A 21,753-nucleotide genomic window follows, 5' to 3' on the forward strand; every position below is an offset into this window, starting at 1 on the left:
TACATATTTTAGCATGTATCTCTAAAGAGTAATGGTTTTTTTAAAAAAAAATGCTGCTATAATACCATTATTTACCCAGAAAAATTATTGATGCCTTGAATTTGTCAAATATCCCATTCGTGTTCAAATTTGGGACATCTTTTGAGTTTAAATTATGTTGGTTGGAATAATAATAAAGACAAATACTTAACTCACTTTTTAAAATAAGACTTTTTAAGCTCAGTATTTTGTAGGCTTTGGTAAATATTTTGCAGATCTTTAAAATTGTAATTGTATTTATAACTCCTTTACCTATTGATTGATACTTAATATTGTTCATCTTAAATAAGTAGAGGTTTATACTGGCAGGTTATCAATAATTTGAAGCACATTTTCATTCTCTGATCCTAGTATATTGCTCTCCCCCCTCCCCGAGATTTTTTTATGCTTTAGTTTTTGTTTGTTTTAAGCATCTTGAGCTGCTGAGTGTAAATTCTGTAAATCAGTGTTAGTTTTACTTTGTCTTTATGTGATGAGTGTATATAATTAAAATCATTACAGTTTCACTTTTGAAGCTTTGTATTCATAGTGCTCAAAAAATGTCAATTCTGTTATTTTGTAGTCTTTAATTTTCTGTAGGGCATAAAAACTGTACAGCTTAAGGTTTATTGCAAACTGCAAGACTAAATAATTGAATATCTTCATGAAGTTTGATTGATAAGAAATACTCATGTGAGCTTCTTTATTCTGAGGCCAATAAAAGCTTGTGTTTGTACCTTTTAGTTTTCATTTGACAGTCATGTGCTCTGTTTATCTTTTTCAAAAACTCTATTTACTGGTTTAAATGACTTGCTCCTGTGTATCAAAAATCCTCTAAAGTACTGATCTTTGTGGGTATGTTGTAAAAAGTTGCTGTTTGTTACTTGTTCACTCCTTTGTGTCTATAGCTGTGAACAGTTTTGTAATAGTGCTCTCATAAATTTCACATCACTGATTTTAAAACTTTATTTATCATAGCTCTTTGTTTTGGCCTTACTGGAGAAAGAGGCCTTTGTTCCTTCTGTATGTTTTTTCGGAGGAACCTGTGGTAGAGCAGTGGTTTTCACTGGAACCGTTTACAAAATAAATCTTTCTAAAATGTGTGTACATAGGTTCTGGTACCAATTCCAACATGTGTGTGGGGTGGTTTTCCCTACACTAGTGAGCAGTTCTGCAGGACACCGGCTGGGCGTCCTACAGTTTAACCCACTTCTCATACTGTCTGCTCCAAGATAGCATTCCATTCCACAGGTTGAGGGCTCCGTCCTTAAAGGACTGGTGTCCCTCAACCCCCTGCAGATGCTAGTCGCAAACCCAGGCTGTTACTTTTGCTTTTGACTTTCTGACCAACTGACTTTAAATCAGGGGTTCCCAGTGACCCCTTCCTTGATTTGATTAATTTGCTAGAGTGGCTCATAGAACTCAGAGAAACATTTTACTTATTAGATCGTCAGTTTATTATCAGGAACAGCCAGATTGAAGAGATGCATAAGGTAGGGTATGTGGGAAGGGAAACTGCACCATTTTCCCCAGATCTACTTGTTTTCACCAGCTGGGAAGCTCTCTGAACCTGAGGCCTTTCGGGTTTTTATGAAGGCCTCATTACATAGGCTTGATTGATTAAATCGTTGACTGTTGGCAGTTGGTTCTACCTTCAGTCCCTCGCTCCTCCCCAGAGGTCTGAAGGGTGGAGCTGAAAATTCCAACCCTCTAATTACTTGGTTGGCTCCCTTGGAAAACCCGTGCCATACTCTTTCTCCCCACTCCTGCCCCAGACAGGTTCAAAAGTCATCTCATTAACATAACAAAAGATACCTTTATGGCTTAAGTTGCTTAGAAAATTCCTAGAGTTTCAGGAGCTGTGAGCCAGGAACTGTGGACGAAGACCAAATGTATATGAGAAATATATTTTGGTCATCTGAACGACCAGATATGTATTTCTTATAAATCACAATATTACCTGTGGCAGAACCTCTTTTTCTGAGTATTGAACCACACTTTGCAGAGAAGTGGGAAGACCTTAATTTACCATTTGGAATGTTGATTATTGTGCTGAAATGGTGTGGGGAGTGGCTAACAGACGTCAGTGGCTGTTGGCTCTTACAGGAAGTGGCTCTGCTGCAGATGGTTGTGCATTTTGAGTGCTATTTCTGAGGCTGGCATGGGGGGAGGGTTCTTTCTTGATGACATCTGTCAGCTTCACCTTTTGCTCCATTTTGCTTTATGTGATCTTTTATAATTTGAGAAACCAGATAATTATAGTGTTTGAATGCTGAAATATGTGTAAATTAGCATTCCATAAAGTTCCTGGCTATGAGTGAGGGATGTGTACTTCTCTTGAATCTTTTTTCCTGCTCAGAGGCCTGTTTCATTGGCTTCTACATTTCTTATGTGATTTGCTCTCATAAATGACTTCTGGGTAAATGTAGTATTTTATTGCAATTATTTGATTCATTTTTCTTATAGGAAAAAATATTTAGGCGCAGTTGCAAATGTTGAAAGTTAAGACAGTGCTACCTGCCTAGAATATAACCTATTTGAATCTTCATGAAATTATGTGAACGTTTTCCCCTTATAGTTTATTCCCCAGATATGCCTTCGCGGCTTCCAATCCAAGACATATTTGCTGGACTGGTTACAAGTATTGGCACTGCAATACGATATTGGTTTCATTATACACTTGTGGCCTTTGCATGGTTGGGAGTTGTTCCTCTTACAGCATGTGAGTATTCATTCTTCTGTGGCTGGAGTTATTTAAACATTGCACAACGATTTAATATTATAAAGTAATATGGCATCATAGTTTTGTTTGAATGATATTTAATTATTTGATATTATAATGTCATGTATTAGGAAAACCTCATTTAAGAAACATTATTCGTGTGAATTAAAAACCATTTTTTAACAGGTCAGTTTCTTGAATGAATGTGGGAAAGAAAAACACAGCATACAGAGGCTAATAATGAAAGTTCATGAAAGAATTGAAAAAGCAAAATCAAACCATAATTAGAAGGAAATTGAATTTTATTCCTTGAAGTTTATTAGAGCTTTCAAGGATGACAAAAGATGGGTTCTTTTGAGATTTTTTTTTTATCCCCTTTTAAAAAACACATGTCTAATGGTGCTGAATAATTGGGAAGCGTGTCTTTCAAATATAGGAGGCTCTTTGGGAGATTGGTATACTAATTCTTAGTTGATTCTTTTTAGGTTCTTTGTGTTCTTAAAGACATGGAAAGGGGTCGATAGTATATGGTGCCAGAGTATATAGATAGGATTCTTTAAAGTTAACCACAAACAATATTTTTAAGTAAGTATAATAATATCCTCATGTCTCCTTAAAATAAAGTAAAATAAACTCGATCAGTTATAAAAATGAAAGTAGCAGAATAGGTACTGTTCACTTGAAGAGTGAATTAGTGAGCTAGAAGATTGAGCAAGGAGTTCTCCAGGATGTAACTCAGAGACAGGAAGTTGCAAGTATGAGGGAAAAAATTTGAGAGATGGAGGCTACATCCGATTGTTTCAGTATCTGTCTAGTAAGTAGTTCCAGAGGGTAAAAGAGATTGAAAGAGAGAGAGCTGACTGTGATAAAGGAAAAAGACAATCCTAGACACATTGTGAAGTTTTCCAGTGCTGAATAGGGTGGTATATAGATGTTATGCTTTCAGATTATCCTACAAAATCATGAAAATCAGACTGGCATCAGACTTCAAGTCAGCAACATTGAATGTTAGAAGACAGCAGAATAGTCAACACATGGCAAAATTTTTGAACCCAAAATCTTATTCTCAGATAGAAGGACAAAATACAGACATTTCAATAGATGCAAGGACTTGGAAAGCTTACTACCTCAAATCATTTATGAAAAAAGTGTTTGAGAATATATTTTACTAAAACGAGCAAGAAATCAAAGACAGGGAAAGGTGTGAGCTCCAGAGAAAAAGAAACAAGTGCTTCTTATAGTTAAATCATAATTGTTGTTAGTCTACAATAATTAATAATTTTTTAGGTATCAATTGGAAACTAAAATTCTAGATGATCTTAACGAGAGAAATTGTGAGGGGAGGATAGAATTGAGAGCTTTTTAGGTTGTCTTATTTGTGGTGAAATTATAGATGCTTTAGATAAAACAGGAAAATACAGTGTAATTATGCATTAAAAATACAGGAGTAACCAGGTAGAGTCCAGAACTGGCAAAGGTGATAAACAGCAAAGGTGCCACTGCTGCTGTTCAGGGGAGGAAAGATGGTCTTTTCAATAAATGGTACAGCATCAACTGGATGGGCATGTGGAGCAAGTGACCCATACCATTACCGCCCACCTGACACAAGTTAATTTTAGATGGTCGTAAACCTGAATGTGAACATTAAAACCAAAAAACTGCTAAAAGAAAGTATAGGCGAACAACCATAAAAAAAAATACTGAGAAATTTGACTTAATTAAAATTAAGAACTTAATTCATGCTCAGATAGCTTTGAGAGAGAAACGCAAGCTACAGAGTGAGAGACGGTATTTGCAATACACATATCCAGCAAAGGACTTGTATCCAGAATATATAAAGAACTATATAAATCAGTAAGTAAAAGGAAGACAGGCCAATTAAAAAGTGGAACAGCAGATTTGAACAGGTGTTTCTGGAAAGAAGATTAAATAGCCAGTACACACGTGAAAAGGTGCTCAGTATCATTAGTCACCAGGGAAATGCACAAGAAGATGCTGCTACGTACTCAGAAGAATGGCTGAAATTAAAAGAAAAGACAGTGCCAAATCCTTCTTAGGATGTGGAGCATCTGCAACATGCATACATTGATAGTAAGAGTATTATAGTATAGCCACTTTGGAAAGCTGTTTGATGTTATCTATCAGTGGTAAATATTATAAATACCTTATGGTCCAGTAGTTCTGTTTCTGGGGATGTTGCTAACAGGAATAAGGACCTTGTGTCCACTAAAAGACGTGTGTAACAGTGTCGTCACTGCAGCTTTGATAATAGTAGTTTAAAACTGGAACCAACCACACAACTATCAGCAGTAGAATGGATACAGTGTGGCTTATCCCTATAATGGAATACTACATAGTGGTGAAAAAGGAGCTGGCTGACGCAACATAGAATAACATGGATAAACTTCACTTCTTTGAGAAAAAGAAGCCAGGCACAAAAGAGTATGGATTGTGGGGTTGCATTTATGTGAAATTTTAAAATAGGCCAAATTGATCTATGATGATAGAGATCAGAATAGTGGTTACCTTTTGCTGGAGATACTGACTGAAAAGGGTCTTGAAGGAGCCTTCTGGGGAGCTAGAAATGTTGAGAATCTTATCTGGCTGACAGTTACTCGGATATATACGAATATAAAAATTCACCCAGACACACTTAATATTTATGTACATTTTATCTTAATAAAAAAGTAACAAAACTTAAATTTAAGTAACTGTTAGGAGAATAGAAATAAGATGATGAGTTTTCATCCTAGGGAGCGGGAATAGGAAGCAGTGAGTAAAATTTGTAAAGTCTGACAAAAGACAGGAAAGACAAGAAGGGAGGGCTGAGGAAGGGGAGTAAAAGAGAAGAAAAGATAGACAGGAAGGACAAGAAGGGAGGGCTGAGGAAGGGGAGTAAAAGAGAAGAAAAGATAAGATTGCAATATCTGTGATCATAGGGTGTAGATAGAGCCTTATAATTGTGTATGTATAAAAGTGTTCCGCTACAAGAGATAAGTACGAAACAGCCCAGGTTAACGCTAGAGGGATTTGTTAACAAAGGCTGACAAAACGCAGGAACAGTATTCACCAGCCAGATATTATTCAAGATGAAACACTTTAAATGAGGAACAGCATTTTATTTCATATTAATAAAAGGCATAGTCCACTAAGAAAACTTAAGAATTTCTATGCACCAGCAAACAGGACTTAGAAGTATGTAAAACATTCATAGTTATAGTGGAAGACTAACACTTCTCTGAAATCAGTATATCAAGTAGTCAAAAATTAAGTAAGGACTTTGAGGATTTAAGTAACAGGTAACAAGCTTGATTTCTGTTCTGACTTGTTTACACACACACACAATTAAAATCTAAATTATGTCACCCACTACACATTCTGTAACTTCTTTCTTTAAGTTAGCAATGTACCCGTGGCTGTCTTTTCCTGTAGCAGTGTGTTGAGCTACCTTATTTTTAAGCACGCTAGTAAGGAGGACTTTAATTTATGAGTCTGTTTTCTTATCTACAGACAATTGGCTCTTTGTCACTTTTACTTGTTACAAGCATACTTGCTTTGAATGTTTTATACATATATGTAAGTAATTTCTGTCACAGAAAATCTTTTCCTGTCTTTCCATTTTGACTTGGCATTTGAGAACAGCCATTGAAGTCACTAAATTTTTGGTACAAGGCTATGTAGGAAATGCTTAAACTAATACACAAGTACTGGTTTGAAAGAAAACCTCAGCTTTTGGGCCTCATTTCCAAATCTGTTTCTGCCTTTTCTGACTAAGAGGATGAGGGGATGGCTGTGTATTTGCCCTTACTTCATCTTTTCCCTTCATGGCCAGATTTAAGATTTTGTCCTTTTGAGGACACTTGAATCTGTTTGTCAAAAATTGGTTGTTAGTTTGCTGTTCATAGCATTGAAGCATGTACTCTACTGAAAAGTCCTCTTAATGTCAAAAATGTGTACCCCCCAAACTTTATTTTCATGAGCAGACTCAATGAATTTTAGAATTCTAGGTTAAAGAAAATACTTTATTATAATTTTGGAGATCTTTTCTTGAGATTGGTCCCCCCGCCCCCTTCAAACATCTAAGCTCATTTAATAAAAACAAGTAAGTAAATCTAGAGAGAATCAAAACTTTAAACATTGTGTAACATTTATTCTTTACTGTCACTAGTTTTAATGCTTGACTTTTTTGTTTTTAACTTTAGTATTATGAGGCTCAACCTTGCAAAGACTAAATGTTTATTTCAGTGGCATTCGCAGTGTTCCACTTTATCTGTTTAGTTGAGCGACTGTATGAGTTACGATGAGAGTTGTGACTGTATGCCTTCATGCCCTTTCTTGGTAGGTCGCATCTACAAGTGCTTGTTTACTGGCTCTGTGAGCTCCCTGCTGACACTGCCACTAGACATGCTGTCCACGTAAGTATTGAACCTCGTGGTGGTGGAAGGCTGCACATTGTGAATGGTGCTCATTTTTTCTTCTGCATACTTGTGTTTGTTGTAATTTGAAAAGTCCTATTCCAAGGACAAATAATACCTTATGTTTGTTACCTATTCTAAAGTTACAGCTACAGTGGAAGTAGCTGACATATATAAATGATGTTTTAAAACATACCCATCTTAAAGGACAGTTTGGTAACGGTGGGACAGCTAGTTAAATAAGCTGTCGTGTAGTGCAAGAAATGTACTGTTCCATATAGTGATACGCTGGGCGTTCATTTAAACATGTGTTTTTAACAGCACAGACATTTGAAGTCAAATTTCTTTTTAAAATGTTTTTTGTGATTGTTAGGAGATGGACTGTAAAAACTTGTTCACTGTGGTGGTTTTACTGTATTTTAATTTGACATAAAGCTTTGTAATTGCAGTTTCTTGGGAAAGACATATGTGTTTTCAAAATTATTGATGTTAGAAATGCTGTAAATGATTAACTGTATCAAGATCATTAGAATATTAAGCTTGCAAAAGATTGCACCTCTGTTTGCTAAAATCTTTTGTACCCAATTGACCTTAGGTTTCTGATCCCTATGTCAGTAAGGGCAAAGAACAATATAAGACTGTCTTTAGGAACAGAAGCATGCGGAATATATTATAAAAATAAGCTAAATGGCAATAGAAGAGAGCAGGAGAGCATGTTACATTTCTGATAGAAAAGAAATCAAGGAGGAGGTCTTTTAAGTCTCTTTTGTTTGCATCATTATTTTGAATCATGGCTGAAAATACTTAGAAATATTAGATGTGTTTGCAACTTGTTTTTCCTCCTTGCTAGTTTTACCTTTTTTGGATAGAACCGGCAAGTTATTTAATTTATGTGTTTCTTTGGCAGTATAGGGAATAGATAAGATAAAAGGTTTTGAACTTGAACTTTATTTACATTACAGCAGCTTTCGAAGTAATGTTTATAAGTAGACAAGGATCTTGAAAATAGGGCACTAATGGCTGTGGCCCTCATAAAAAGGAGAAGCAGTAATTTGACACACTTGAGAATTTAGAAACAGTGTAATAAGGTAGCCCTTTGTATGAAAATACTGACTTTCTATGAAGTGATTCAGTGAAACAAATAGGACAGTGCTACTATTTTTGGACATCAGATTTTTATATCAGCCATCCAGAACACAGTCTTAGTATAGAGGCAAGAAAAATCAGTCTTGGCTGAAGTGTCATTCATATGTCTCCACGTATATGATGTAGCTCACCTCCGGCTTTCATTTAGGAATCGTATACAAAATAAAGGCACATATTAGAAGTAGCGAGGGAGGTCAGAAAAAAGCAAGGGGTGACTGCTAAGAGTGATGGAAGTTATATTTTAATATCTATGAACGAATAGAAGAACCGTTCTAAACAGGGCAGTCTTGTTCCATTTAGTTTGAGGCTAGAGTTGTATTTATCATTGTAATTTTTGAGAGAGCAGTGTAGCAGCCAGTCAGTATCTCAGTTGTTTAGAAGAGGTGACTTGAGGTCCCATCTGTGCTGTTCAGTAAAGTGGGGGTGTGTTACTTCTTTAATGGTTTCTGTTTTAAGTGGCTAAATATGTTAATGTTTACCAAAGCTTAAATTGGTAGGCTTTGGCTTTGTGAAAAACAGGTGTTTATGGAAGCCATGTCAGTGAAAATTTAGTATTTTAGTCTCAAGTAAGGCAGTATTTTACTTGCCTACCACCTTTACTTCTTGTTGGCGGAACCATTAAACATCTGGTTGTTTGGCAAGTGTGATCACTTAGGTGATGCAAAGATGTAGCTGGTTGTAACAGAAGGAACCCTGACATTGCAATTTAAAAGTGCTGCAACTTTTTGGTGACCTTGGGCAAATCACTGGACAGTTCTGAACCCCTGTTTCCTCATCTGTAAAATGAGGAAGATCATGCCTCAGGGATTTGGGTGGGCTGTTCAAAGATTAAATTCACAAATACATGTAAAAACTATATGTGAATTTTGAGCACTATGTTAATACATAGCAAAATTATCACCAAAACTCAGAGCTGTTGCTTGCCTTATGTTGGCAGACTCTCCTTTTCTCTGTGACCTGATTGGTTAGTGGGCCACACCTGAGCTGCCTTGAGCTTCCTCATTGACATGGGAAGAATGCTGAAAGCTTGGTGGGAATAGTGGAAAGAAATTGTAAGCGTGGGTTGCTTTTATAATCTCATGCTGCCTTTTAGAATTTGAAGAATTGAGCCAGTTTTTCTGAAAGCACTTATAAGTAAATCACTTATTTTTTCTGAGTAATGTTTCATTTTTCTCTATAGAATCCATTTTCTGAAATTTTACTTAAAATTTCTTAATATCTTAGCAGCTGCTACATATTCTGTAGCTCAGTTCCTCAGCATCTCTAGGCACAGTCTATCAGTTAACTATTGCTGCAAAACATGCTGTCCCTAAAACTTAGTGGCTTAAAACAACACATTTGCTCATAATTCTGGGAGTTAGCAGTTTGGGCTGGGCTCAGCTGATCCATTTATCTGTTGGGCTCGCCTCCATTATGCGTATGTGTCACTGGGGTTGGGTAGTCTAAGATGGGGTACCTTGGCTCTTCCATATGGCTTCTCATCTTCAGAAGGCTAGTGGGGCTTCTTTACATGGTGGCCTCAGGGCAGCATTCTAAAGGGGTGAGAGTGAAGCTTACCTGAAAGCTCTCTTCTAGGCTTTAGAACTCAGGAAATTCGCTTCTGGTCCAGACAGTTCACAAATCAGCCCAGATTCAAGGTGTGAGGGAAAAGGAAAGGATTCTACAAAGAGTTTGTCACCACTTAAAAATCTACAATAACTACAATAAGCAGTTGCTGTTCTTATTGCTGATGACAAGGAAGGAATAGAGAAGGGGTATTTTAGTCCCAGCCTATCAAAATTTTAATGGTCTGGAGGGGTCCTTAGTAAGGGGGTGATTAGTATCCCTCTTTTGATTAAGGTATATTCCAGATAACATCTGAGGGCCACATTAGTTCAATTTGGAGCTACCAGGCCGAGGTCTCCCAAATTGACCCTTCCTTAAGTTCTCCATGGAGGGAAAGATGTCTATTATGGTAGTGAATTTTCCAAAGGCTACCAAGATTCTTGAGTTACCTTTGAATTACTCTGAAATCAGGCATAGACCAGGGAAGGATATGCTCCTTCAGAGAGGAAAAGAACAAAGAGGTCTTCAGTGTTATTATACTGCGTGTATTTTCATGTGAACCATACTTGATCTGTCTGGATTTGTTGAGAAACTAATATACTTTTGGTGTATTTGCAGTTGGCATCAAAATTTAATCTGCGTTCTAAATGAGACATTTGTAAAATGTACCACAGGCTCCTTTGCCTCACGCATTGTGTACTGTGTATTTCTCAGCCTTCCTTTATGTTGTCTTTAGGCCTTTCTAGGGGCCCTTCTCCACCTTTCTGATTTGCTGATTCTGTTCATTTATATGGGTTTAAGTATCAGCTAACTAAGTTGGTTCAACTTGTGTATAAAATAAGGATAAGGATATTCTTGGTAAGGGTTGTACAGAGTCATGTATCTTTAGGAAATTACATGTATTTAATACTTGACCTTTGTCAAGTATTTGGCTACTTTCAGTTTTTTGCTTGCTGCCTTCCTTTTTCTCAGCTATGTTCAAAGAGAGGCTGGATAGCCAATTTATGTGGTTCTGATGTTATTCTTTGCTTTCTATAATATGAACACATATAATACAAATATGTAAATAAACATGTTTGGCCAGCTTATAAGATAGATAAATTGCCACCATCCTCAGAAATAATTCTTTTTGAGAGACTGATTTTTCACCAGAAAGTTATGACTTACTTTTCTTGTTCTTTCTGAGATTTTTATGTAAAGTGAATGTCGTTACCTTGGTTTCTTAATTTTAAGTGTTCTTTGGAGTAATTCTGTGTACTTTTTTTTTTTTTTAAATAGGGACAATTTGTTGGCGGATTGTTTGCAGGGTTGTTTTGTGGTGACGTGCACATTGTGTGCGTTCATCAGCCTGGTGTGGCTGCGAGAGCAGATAGTCCACGGGGGAGCCCCGATCTGGCTGGAGCATGCTGCTCCGCCCTTCAACGCTGCTGGGCATCACCAAAATGAGGTAGCTCCCTCTATCCCCAAATTCATTTTATTTGGGTAGGACATAAGAATTATTGTCACCCTCTAAGACCCAAACCCTTGACTCCCGTGTCCCTCATTGCAAAGCAGGACAGTGACAACGCTTGGGAGAAGATAAAAGGAGATGTGAAAAATCAAAAGAGTGCTGTTGTTACTTTGCCTCTTAGTTTTCTAGTGAGACTGGGAACAGTACTGGGGGTATACTACATGCTCTTTCATTCCCTTTGCCTGGGTTAACAGCTTACCGCCGGCCTGGCAGTTAATATACAAACCTCCTGCATGGGCTTCTGACGTGCTGCATAACATTAAGGAAGCCCCCTTACCCTCTTTGTTCATTAGTTTCTTCATGTGTAAAATGCCTCACCTTTGTTGCTTTCAGTAGAAACATTACCAAAAGTAGAAAAATTGGAGTACTGTTGATAACAGTCTTGTACAGTTTTACTTTTTATTTATGAGATGACATGCTTAGATACAAGAGTGTCTGCTAGAGACATTAAGAAGAGGAAGTTATGATAAATGATTTTTATTATCTTGTTTACTGAGAAATTATAGGGCTGAAAATGTAAAAAAAAACCCAAACTGGCTACTCACAATACAAAAACAATTTGCCCTTTGTAAAATTTTATTATGAAAAAATTGACTATAAAATTAATTCAAAATAAAACTTAACGATACTTAACGACTTAATTTTTCAATTAAGGACCTTTGGCTTTTTTTAGTGTGAAGATTGATTTCATGAAATTCTGCCATACCCTTTTTTCTACAGAATTAAGAGTACAACTTCGCCTTTGAAAACCACACATATGAAAAATGGAACTATTAAGCAAGTTTTTACCTAGCGTTAATACTTTCATCATTGTACCTCATATTTTGAAGCATTTTAATACAGTTCTTTTAGAATCTTAATTAACTCCATAGGAGTTCAGTGTTTTAATTAACTACAACTAGGTCTTTGCATTTGGTAGGTAGCAGAATTCAGGAAGAGCCAGAGAAGGGTGCTTGTGGAAACTGATAAAGTTCATATGGACAGGCTTACCCTCCTGAGCAGAAATGAGAAACCTTTCCTCAAGTGTGAACTGAGAATTAAGTTATATATCAGTATGTGTGTAAACAGATACATAAATATATTTTCATCCCTGAAGTGGTCAGTAAAGACAAGAGATGCCTTGTAAAGAAGGATTACGGAATGATGTATTCAAGATAGCCAGATTTGTTAACCTGTTTCCTGTAATGCTTTGTGAAATGTTCATCTCTAAATTATATTGAATGAATATGTACACTGTTAAATGAGTTTATGTTCTTATATACCAAGTTGATCCAAATTCAGATACATTTAGAAGAAATGCCCTTGAGAGGTGGGGTTTTTTTGGAATTTTAATAGAGTTTGTGTCTGTTTGCTAGTTTTGTTTTTTTTTTTAGAAGGGAGGGTGCTATTTGAAAATAGAGCAAAACTGAGGCAAGTTAGCCAAATTTCTGGTCTCCTCTGTCATTTTAGGCTCCAGCAGGAGGAAATGGTGCTGAAAATGTTGCCCCCGACCAGCCTGCTAACCCACCAGCTGAGAACGCAGTGGTGGGGGAAAACCCTGCAGCCCAGGATGACCAGGCAGAAGAGGAGGAGGAGGAGAATGAGGAGGAGGACGACGCGGGCGGGGAAGATGCAGCTGATGCCAACAATGGGGCACAGGGTAATGGCCGCCGGCCTGTGCTCAGCCTTCCTTCGCGACCATGAGTCCATTCCCAGCTCACCTTGGGGAGCATTGGAGTTTTCAAAATTTAATGGGTTTGAAGTTCTGTTTCTAACCTGCTTTTACTTTATTTTGGCAGACTTGCATTTATGGATATACATATGCATACTTTTTTTTTTTCTATGAAGCAGGGCACATTTTGAGTTTTACAGTTGTACTTTAGGGACTCCCCTAGTGGTCCAGTGGTTAAGACTGCGAGCTTCCACTGCAGGGGGCATGGGTTCAATCCCTCTTTGGGGAACTAAGATCCCACAGTGCCGCATGGTGCGGCCATAAAATAAAATAAGATTAGATGAGATAAAATAAAATTCTACTTTACACAGGACTTTTTATAGGATGGATAGGAAGAAATTATTTGTAAGTTGGAATAGGTCCTGTTTTTTTAAAATGGAACTTGTTACAGTTTTATCTTATTCCTTTGCCATTTTTATTGAGTCAGAACAACTTTTATTATCAAAGAAGAATTCTTGAAGTGTACTCTGCAGGCCAGATAGCACCCAAAGAAACCAGTTTCTCATTTTCTGGCAGTATAACTCCAGAGTGGTAAAGAACTTCCGGGACCAGCCTGCCAGTCAGCTGTCAGCAGGTCACCACCTTCTTTTCTTTCCTCTGGCCCCAGAGTTTTCCTGTCAAGCGCTGCACTGTCTCTGGGTCCACTTATCACTGCCGATACCTGAGTGTTTCTTGTGTGCCAGGCACTCAAACACCAGGTCCCTGCCTTCATGGAGTTTCTGGTCTAGTGATGAAGTAGAAATATCCAAGTGAACAAGTTTGTTATTACACATTGTGGTAAATGTGCACGTTGCTCTGAGGATGCTACTGAGGAGAGACCTATTTTAAATAAGGTTCCCCAGGTAGCTCAGAGTAAGTGATATTGGAGCTGAGACGTGAAGGATGAGAAGAAGGCAGTTGTGTAATGGGAGCAGGGGGCCTTTGCAGGGAGAGGTGGGTATATGTTCAAAGGCTCTGAGACTGCGGCTCCTGTACCCTAGTGCTGGCCTTTGTTTCCTTCTGTTTGTCTGATGCAGTAGGTCCTGCCTGGTCTTCCTTCTTCCATTCTCGCTCCACATAGTGTTTGTACTGCTCTCTGCCCTTAAAATCTGTCAGTGATCTCCCCATTATGTTAAAGAACGAAACAGAATTCAGCCTTCACATTCCTCTTATATGATCTGATCCCTGTCTGTCTGTCATACTGCATCTTCTGCCACCCTCTCCTCCTCACCCAGAGAATTCTAGTCCCCTGGCTTCTTCACTTTTCTCAAATCCACCATATTCATTCTTGATTTAGAGCTGTTGAATTCCTCTGTTTCACATAACCCTGCTTATTTTCTTTCTTGCACTTATCACAATGTAGAATCATCTTAATTTATATGTTGTATTTATTTATGTTTTTAAAAAATTGCCTAACAAGCAAATACTCAGTTTGGAAATATTTTAAGTGTGGTTTACCTTCTCAACAACAGTTATAAAACACCAAATTAAAAGAGTATATTTATTTATAATTCAAGTTCTATCAGTAATCTCTAAACTACAATTATATTTCCAGACGACATGAACTGGAATGCTTTAGAGTGGGACCGAGCTGCAGAAGAGCTTACATGGGAAAGAGTGCGTAAGACTTCTTTCTATCAAGTATCCTAGTGTTTTAATCCTAACGTATATCTTAAAGTTGACCATATTTAGATGTATACACTAATTTTCCAGTTACATTTAATGAAAACAATTACCAGAACTTTAATTTCTAGGGAAAATTAAGTAATGTATTATTTGTGATGAAAATATTAAAAATATTATGATAAAGGTCTATTGATACCTTTTTCTATCTTCTGGCCTTTAATACAAACCTTGCTCCACTTACAAAATCTTTAACTTGAAATTGTGGACTTTTGAAAATGAAGTAACAATTTAAATTTAAGTATTATTCTGATGCTTCAGTTGACAAAGTAATACTGTTGTATCATGAAATCTTGACTGGCTCCATATCTAATGAGTTGAAACCCAAGATAGAAAATTTTAACTTTATAATCATATAATTTGGATTAAAAGAAGATACAAAATATAAAACTCCCATGAACTGAAGTTTTTCACTCTCTGAAAGTGATAGGCTGTATTGGAAAGTAGTGGGTAAATATTATGTTTAAAAATATTAAAAGGAAAATGAGCTTTTTTCAAAAATAGAATAAAAAATCCTGTTGCATCTTAAATTAATGCATATTATTTATTTTAGATGCTAGGACTTGATGGATCACTCGTTTTTCTGGTAAGTAAAGCTAATCTTTTTTTTTTTTAATTAATTTATTTTTTGCTGCGTTGGATCTTCATTGCTGCGCGTGGGCTTTTTCTAGTTGCGGCGGCAGGGGCTGCTCTTCATTGCGGTGCGTGGACTTCTCACTGTGGTGGCTTCTCTGGTTGCGGAGCATGGGCTCTAGGCATGAGGGCTTCTGTAGTTGTGGCACACGGGCTCAGTAGTTGTGGCTCATGGGCTCTAGAGCGCAGGCTCAGTAGTTGTGGCGCACGGGTTTAGTTGCTCTGCGGCATGTGGGATCTTCCCGGACCAGGGCTCGAACCTGTGTCCCCTGCACTGGCAGGCAGATTCTTAACCACTGCGCCACCAGGGAAGTCCAGGCTAATCTTTTTTAATAACAGAATTGCGACTTAATTATTTGTCTTAGTGATTCAGTGATTTCAGATTTACAGTATGTTCTGGCTTTTTATATTAAAGGTCAAAATGCCCTGTGATTTTTGATTACTTAATATGTTGAAGAAAGTCTGTTTTGTGCATTGAAAATAACTGGCAAAGCATAAAGGTAATATTATTTACAAAGGAAATTATTAAACATATTTGATTTTTAGAAAATGAAATTCAGAGTTGATGGTAGTTAAGAATACTTGGCTTTCTTTTAAAGTTCCACCTTGTGGGACTTCCCTGGTGGCGCCGTGGTTAAGAATCCACCTGCCATTGCAGGGGACACAGGTTCAATCCCTGGTCCGGGAAGATCCCATGTGCCGTGGAGCAACTAAGCCCGTGCGCCACAACTACTGAGCCTGTGCTCTAGAGTCCATGAGCCACAACTACGGAGCCCATGTGCCACAACTACTGAAGCCTGCATGCCTAGAGCCCATGCTCTGCAACAAGAGAAGCCCGCGCACCACAATGAAGAGTAGCCCCCGCTCACCACAACTAGAGAAAGCCCTCACACAGCAACGAAGACCCAGTGCAGCCAAAAATAAATAAATAAAATAAATTAAAAAAAAATAATAATAATAAAATTTTTTTAATGATTAAAAAAAAAAAGTCCCACCTTGCAATGTTTAATGCCAGAATTGGTGAAAACAGCGCAGTTTTACACTATTCACAGAGAGAACCCCCTGTTTGTTGCGCCTCTCTTATCTTTACCTTAATAGTAAAGAGTACAACTGTAAGGTGAAGAACAGTTCTTTAATTAACTTGTTCTTTAAGGAGAAATGATGCTCTTTTCAGGTTCTGTAATACAAAATCACTTGCCATTTGGGATTTTTAAATAGCTTTAAGTATCAAGATGACTTTGGCTGCAGGTAGCCAAACCCCAGCTGACCAAACCAGTAATACAGGAGGAAGTCCAGAGGAAGGATGGGCTTCAGGTGTGCTTGATCCAGGGGCTCAGCAATGTCATTGAAGAGTCAGATAATTTCCATCTGTCTCCTCTGCTTTCCACAGTGTTGGCTTCCTCTTCAGGCTGGCTCCTCAGGCCAGAATAGGAAGTTGAGGTTAGTAGTGTGAGGATTTTGAGGAATGTATCTGATGATAATTCACAGATTAGTAAGAATGTGATATTAGTGAGCTCCTATTCAAGGCTTGAGTATGGTCAGTATAGAAGGTATTATTTGGCTGTATACTCATTTCTGTACTTTATCAGTCCCTCATAGATGAGTGATAGAAGTCATTGAGGCAGTGGTGTTAATTCAAATCCATTCTAATTTTTAGAAAAAAACCACAGGATGACTTCATGCATTTGTTACAAATTATTTAATATGTACCATGTGCCAGCTGTGATAGTTACTGGATGATTCAGAAATGAATGAAATAGGGTACCTGTTCTCAAAGACTCTTTATAGTTTAGTAGAGAGAAATGAACATGTAAACAAGGAACTTTAGGTAAAGACTCTGACAAACAGTGTGTATAGGACACGAGAGGCATAGAAGAGGGCTTAGTCAGGCCTTTCTTAGCAGAGGGGAGTTGTCAGCAGGGAATTTTTATAGAAGATAACTAGAGGTTGAGGCACAAAAGATATTGAGGATAAGGACAGTTTGGGAGCCCTTAAGGCAAAGAAGCTGAAAAATTCAAGTGTTATGAGCCCACATGCTAAGTAGGAATGTACAATAGTAGTCCTCTCTTAAACAGACTTATCATCCTCTTGCCACTTGGATTTATGGCAAATTGGGAACCTGATTAGAATAATCTTTCTAAAAAGAAAATCTTACCATGTTAAGATTCATGGAAATATTTCTCCATGGCCCCCTTGGAAGGATCATTTAACTTGATTGTGGGGGGAGGTAGTGGGCCTGGGCAAACAGGCTTGGATGTCCCGATAGTCAGCGTGGAGCATGACTGAGCACACGCGGAGGAATAGATGGGTGGGCCTCATGTTGGAGGCGGTAGTACATAAGCATGGAGTGTGTCAGTGGCCAGGTGAAAGCGCATATTCTGAGACTTGAACAAAGAAAGCCATGGGGACAGAAGGGACCAGAGAAGATCAGGTGACCTTAAAGAAGGCATGAGAACACACTGGACACTGAAAGAAGTGCTGTGCGGTTTACATTGATCTGTTGTTCAGAAATAATGTGGTTTTCAAATTTTTCTTTACTTAGAATTTTTTAGTGTCATATGACTTAAACCTGGCGATTATTTATGAGAATCTGTGTAGTTTGTGGTAGATTATTAATTTCTGAAGAGGAAATGTTTATGGATTGATTTCTTTGATTTTTTTTTCTTGTGGACATTATGAACTTTAAGTTTCATTAGGTTTAGTTTTATGAGCTGTCTAATGAAAAATGAAGTTACACATAATTTCTGAGCAAAATCTCAAAATTATAGTAAAAATATCAGTCTTATAACTAAATAAATGGATTAAACATAAATCAAATAGGAGATGAATATGTTTTATTAATGCTCTTTTCCTTTAGGAACATGTCTTCTGGGTGGTGTCTTTAAACACACTGTTCATTCTTGTTTTTGGTAAGTGGCGTTTATGCTTTTATTTATGGTATTACAGTAGGAGTTTAGTTTTCTAGGAGTCTTGTTACAGGTTTTGTTTTGTTTTTAAACTTAGGAATATATGAAACAGTTTTAGACAGTCATCTGGTATAGGAAGACCCCAGGTATACAGTTACTTTCTTTCCTAAGCAACATTGACTGCGGTTATTTACCAACTTTGCTTCTGTTGCGCACTTCTGTCTCTCTTTGTAGAAGCCAATTTTAGACTGACTTGAGAATATATAATATTCCACATCTGGAATTAATTTCGTGCTGATTATCTGTGTGTTCTTCCCTATGGCAGAAGATCTTGTTTTCATCTGTTAAAATCCTGACCAAGGCCTACCGGAGACCTTGGCTTGGGATCTGTCGCAGAGATGGATATAGGCTTGAGGAAAGTGTAATTCCCCTCAGAACCAGATTCCAGCAAAGTTTACTCCCAAACACTTCAACAACTGTAGCTATGCGGATTCAGTGACAACACTAAGAGTCCCTCCCATTGGGAGTCATGAGAGTAAGGAAGGCAGGGTTGAGATGTAGCTGACAGGTTTTCCTGCTTTGGGGAAAGGTAAGGGAAACAGTTGAGTAAACCAAGGTTTTAGAATTCATTTCCTCAAGGTGTAGTCTGACAGAATTGGGTTATTGTTAGACTGTACTATTGGTGTCTCATAGAGAGATCTCAGGCTGCAGATCTCTGTATAGGGAATATCTTTGAGAAATTCCTTCCTTAGTGCATATGAATTACTCCTAAGAAGGAGGAATATTTTCCAAGTTTCTTCCACTAAATTCCAAGTTATTTGCTCTGTGTTAGGGACTAGAAAGCAGTGTTTTCATCAGGAAACAGTTGTCTTCAATAGGAAGCCATATGGTCAAAGAAGACACTGAATAAATAGATCAAGGATGAGACAAAAAAATTGTTTTCTGAATATTATCTATAAAAGAGCAAAAGAAATTTATCTGTATCTTGTTGAAACACAATGTCTTTTAAAAGTTCCATTCATTCTTAATTTTTAGTAGATATTTAAGATGGTGCAAATTAACAGGAAGCCCATTCTTTGTTGTTTTCCCTTGCATATGGGGGTGAAAATGTGTCTGCAGATTATTCTGCATTTGTTTCTCATTATGTAAAATAATTGCTGTATAGAGTGTGAAACTCTTTTGATCTTGACCAAATTTTCTTTGAGAGGAAAAAATGATCTAAGTAGACTTTAGTCTTTGTTCTTGCAAGAAAAGCTTAGTGCTAAATTAATGTTTAAAGGAATAAGTCACCTTTAAAGCATGAATTATAGAAATAAGAACTCTTGTTTATGTAAAGCAAATCTCAACTAAGTAAATTTTTCTAATCCAACTTCCTAAGCTTATACTATGAAAACAATGTTTCTTGTCTTAGTATGCACATTATACTTAGGATCTTTTGAAATGAAACAAGAAGTTTTCCTCTTTTTAGGAAAACTTCCTCTTTTTTTTAGGAATATACTTTTCCTTTTAGATGAACATAGTCATTGGGATTAAGCAACACTCATGTTTCTTTCCTGCTTGGGTTGCTGTACTGCAGTTTCCACTGGCATTCTCGGACCTTTGTGGTCGTGTATTATGCTTTGCAGAAATAAAACCTTAGCGTGCTGCTGTCTCAGTGGAAGGGAACAGTCCTAAGAAACTGATCTTAATTTCAGGGTACCTGTCTAGTAGTTTCTGTGTAATGGGATAGAAACTGATTGTTAAAATTTGTGCTTTAGGTTAATATTTATATATATAGAGTTGAAATTTGAAAGTTTGCCTTTCCCAAGGGCCTGCTTGAGTCGTCCTCAGAGTTGGGTGTGAGAATAAAATAGGAAAAATTCTGCATTTGTTATTTCGCACGCTTTAAAATTTGCCTGTGCTTCATAATACACATAATATATTAATAAAATAGTATATGTGTATAATTTATAAAGAAATTCAAGTGTATTGGGAATACCTGTTAAAAAAAATGTCTACTTGGTTAAAAAGGTTTGGCAGCCAGATCCCTGTAGATTCACTCTGACTTTTGTCTTTATGATTGAGTCTCCCTCTCCCCTTTCCTAATAATCTATACTGTTCTGTTATTTTTGCCATAAAAAAGGTAATTAAATTTTATTAACTGAGAATGAATTACAGTTATATTAACATGGAAAGAAAGACTTGAGGAAAAGAGACTATCAAAATTCTTAATATGAAAATTTTAAGGCTATTTTCTTTTAAACATCTTTATTGGAATATAATTGGTTTACATTGTTGTGTTAGTTTCTGCTTTATAACAAAGTGAATCAGCTATACATATACATATATCCCCATATCTCCTCCCTCTTGCATCTCCCTCCCACCCTCCCTATCCCACCCCTCTAGGTGGACACAAAGCAGCGAGCTGATCTCCCTGTGCTATGTGGCTGCTTCCCACTAGCTATTTTACATTTGGTAGTGTATATATCCATGCCACTCTCTCACTTCATCCCAGCTTACCCTTCTCCCTCCCCGTGTCCTCAAGTCTATTCTCTACATCTGTGTCTTTATTCCTGTCTTAAGGCTATTTTCTTATTTAACCAGAATATCATGACACTTTACAAAATTACCAGAATTTAATACTACCTAATAATAGATCATATTAAAAATTCTAGATTGTCTCCTTAAATATCATTTTATAGTTGCTTTGTTTGAATGAGAATTCAAATAAGGTCTACCTGTTACCTTTTTATTTCAGTTTTGGACCAAAAAAATTCATTAAATTGCACTAAAGTTCATCTGTTTTTAAAACAGAGCTGAGAATCGTCAAGGACATTTTAAAGAAGTATATTGAGGGAGGTTTACCTTACCCAGATATTGAAATTGTTTTAAACCTACAGTAATTAAAAAAATTTTTTTTTATTGTTTTACAATTTTTAAAGGTTACTTTCCATTTACAGTTACTATAAAATATTGGCTGTATTCCCCTTGTTGTACAGTAGTACATCCGTGAGCCTATCTTACACCTGGTAGTTTACTGTTACTTTTGGTTGTTAAATCTTAAGTTTTTCTGATCTAGAATATTTTTTATTTGCTCCCCTCATCTACTCCTACCCTATTTTGCCATTGATTTGTTGATGACACTAGGTCAGCTGTCTTCTACGTGTCTCACTTTCTACTTTCTTCCGATGACTTCCTGTTGATTCTGTTACCTTGTTCCTTTGTCTCCATATTTCTTTTAAACTGGAAGTTAAATCTGAGGCCTGATTAGATTCAGGTTCAGTACTTCTGGGACAGAATTTTCACTGGTCATGCTTTGCCTATTATTATGACATATCAGGAGGTACATGATGTCTGGTTATCCACCTTTGTCTGTGGTTCAGGTGATAGTATCTTGAAGCCTCTATTGTTAGGTTTCATTTTTCCCTTTAAACATCAGAAAGTAATCTGTGGGAGGTGGTGTTTTAGTATCATGCAAATATCTAGTGTTCCATCAACATTTTACT

General features: G+C 37.0%; 1 protein-coding gene across 1 annotated transcript in view; it reads left to right on the plus strand.

The window, feature by feature from the left end:
- MARCHF6 (membrane associated ring-CH-type finger 6) overlaps positions 1–21,753 on the plus strand; it is a 72,694-nt gene that overhangs the window by 20,261 nt on the left and 30,680 nt on the right. Inside the window, exons 4-10 of the mRNA XM_065873430.1 lie at positions 2,597–2,740; positions 7,083–7,155; positions 11,125–11,293; positions 12,806–12,995; positions 14,602–14,663; positions 15,283–15,315; positions 18,220–18,271. Coding sequence (XP_065729502.1) covers positions 2,597–2,740; positions 7,083–7,155; positions 11,125–11,293; positions 12,806–12,995; positions 14,602–14,663; positions 15,283–15,315; positions 18,220–18,271 — 723 coding nt within the window. The remainder of the gene's footprint in view (positions 1–2,596; positions 2,741–7,082; positions 7,156–11,124; positions 11,294–12,805; positions 12,996–14,601; positions 14,664–15,282; positions 15,316–18,219; positions 18,272–21,753) is intronic.

Source organism: Phocoena phocoena, chromosome 3, assembly GCF_963924675.1.
Source record: "Phocoena phocoena chromosome 3, mPhoPho1.1, whole genome shotgun sequence".
NCBI classification, from domain to species: Eukaryota; Metazoa; Chordata; class Mammalia; order Artiodactyla; family Phocoenidae; genus Phocoena; species Phocoena phocoena.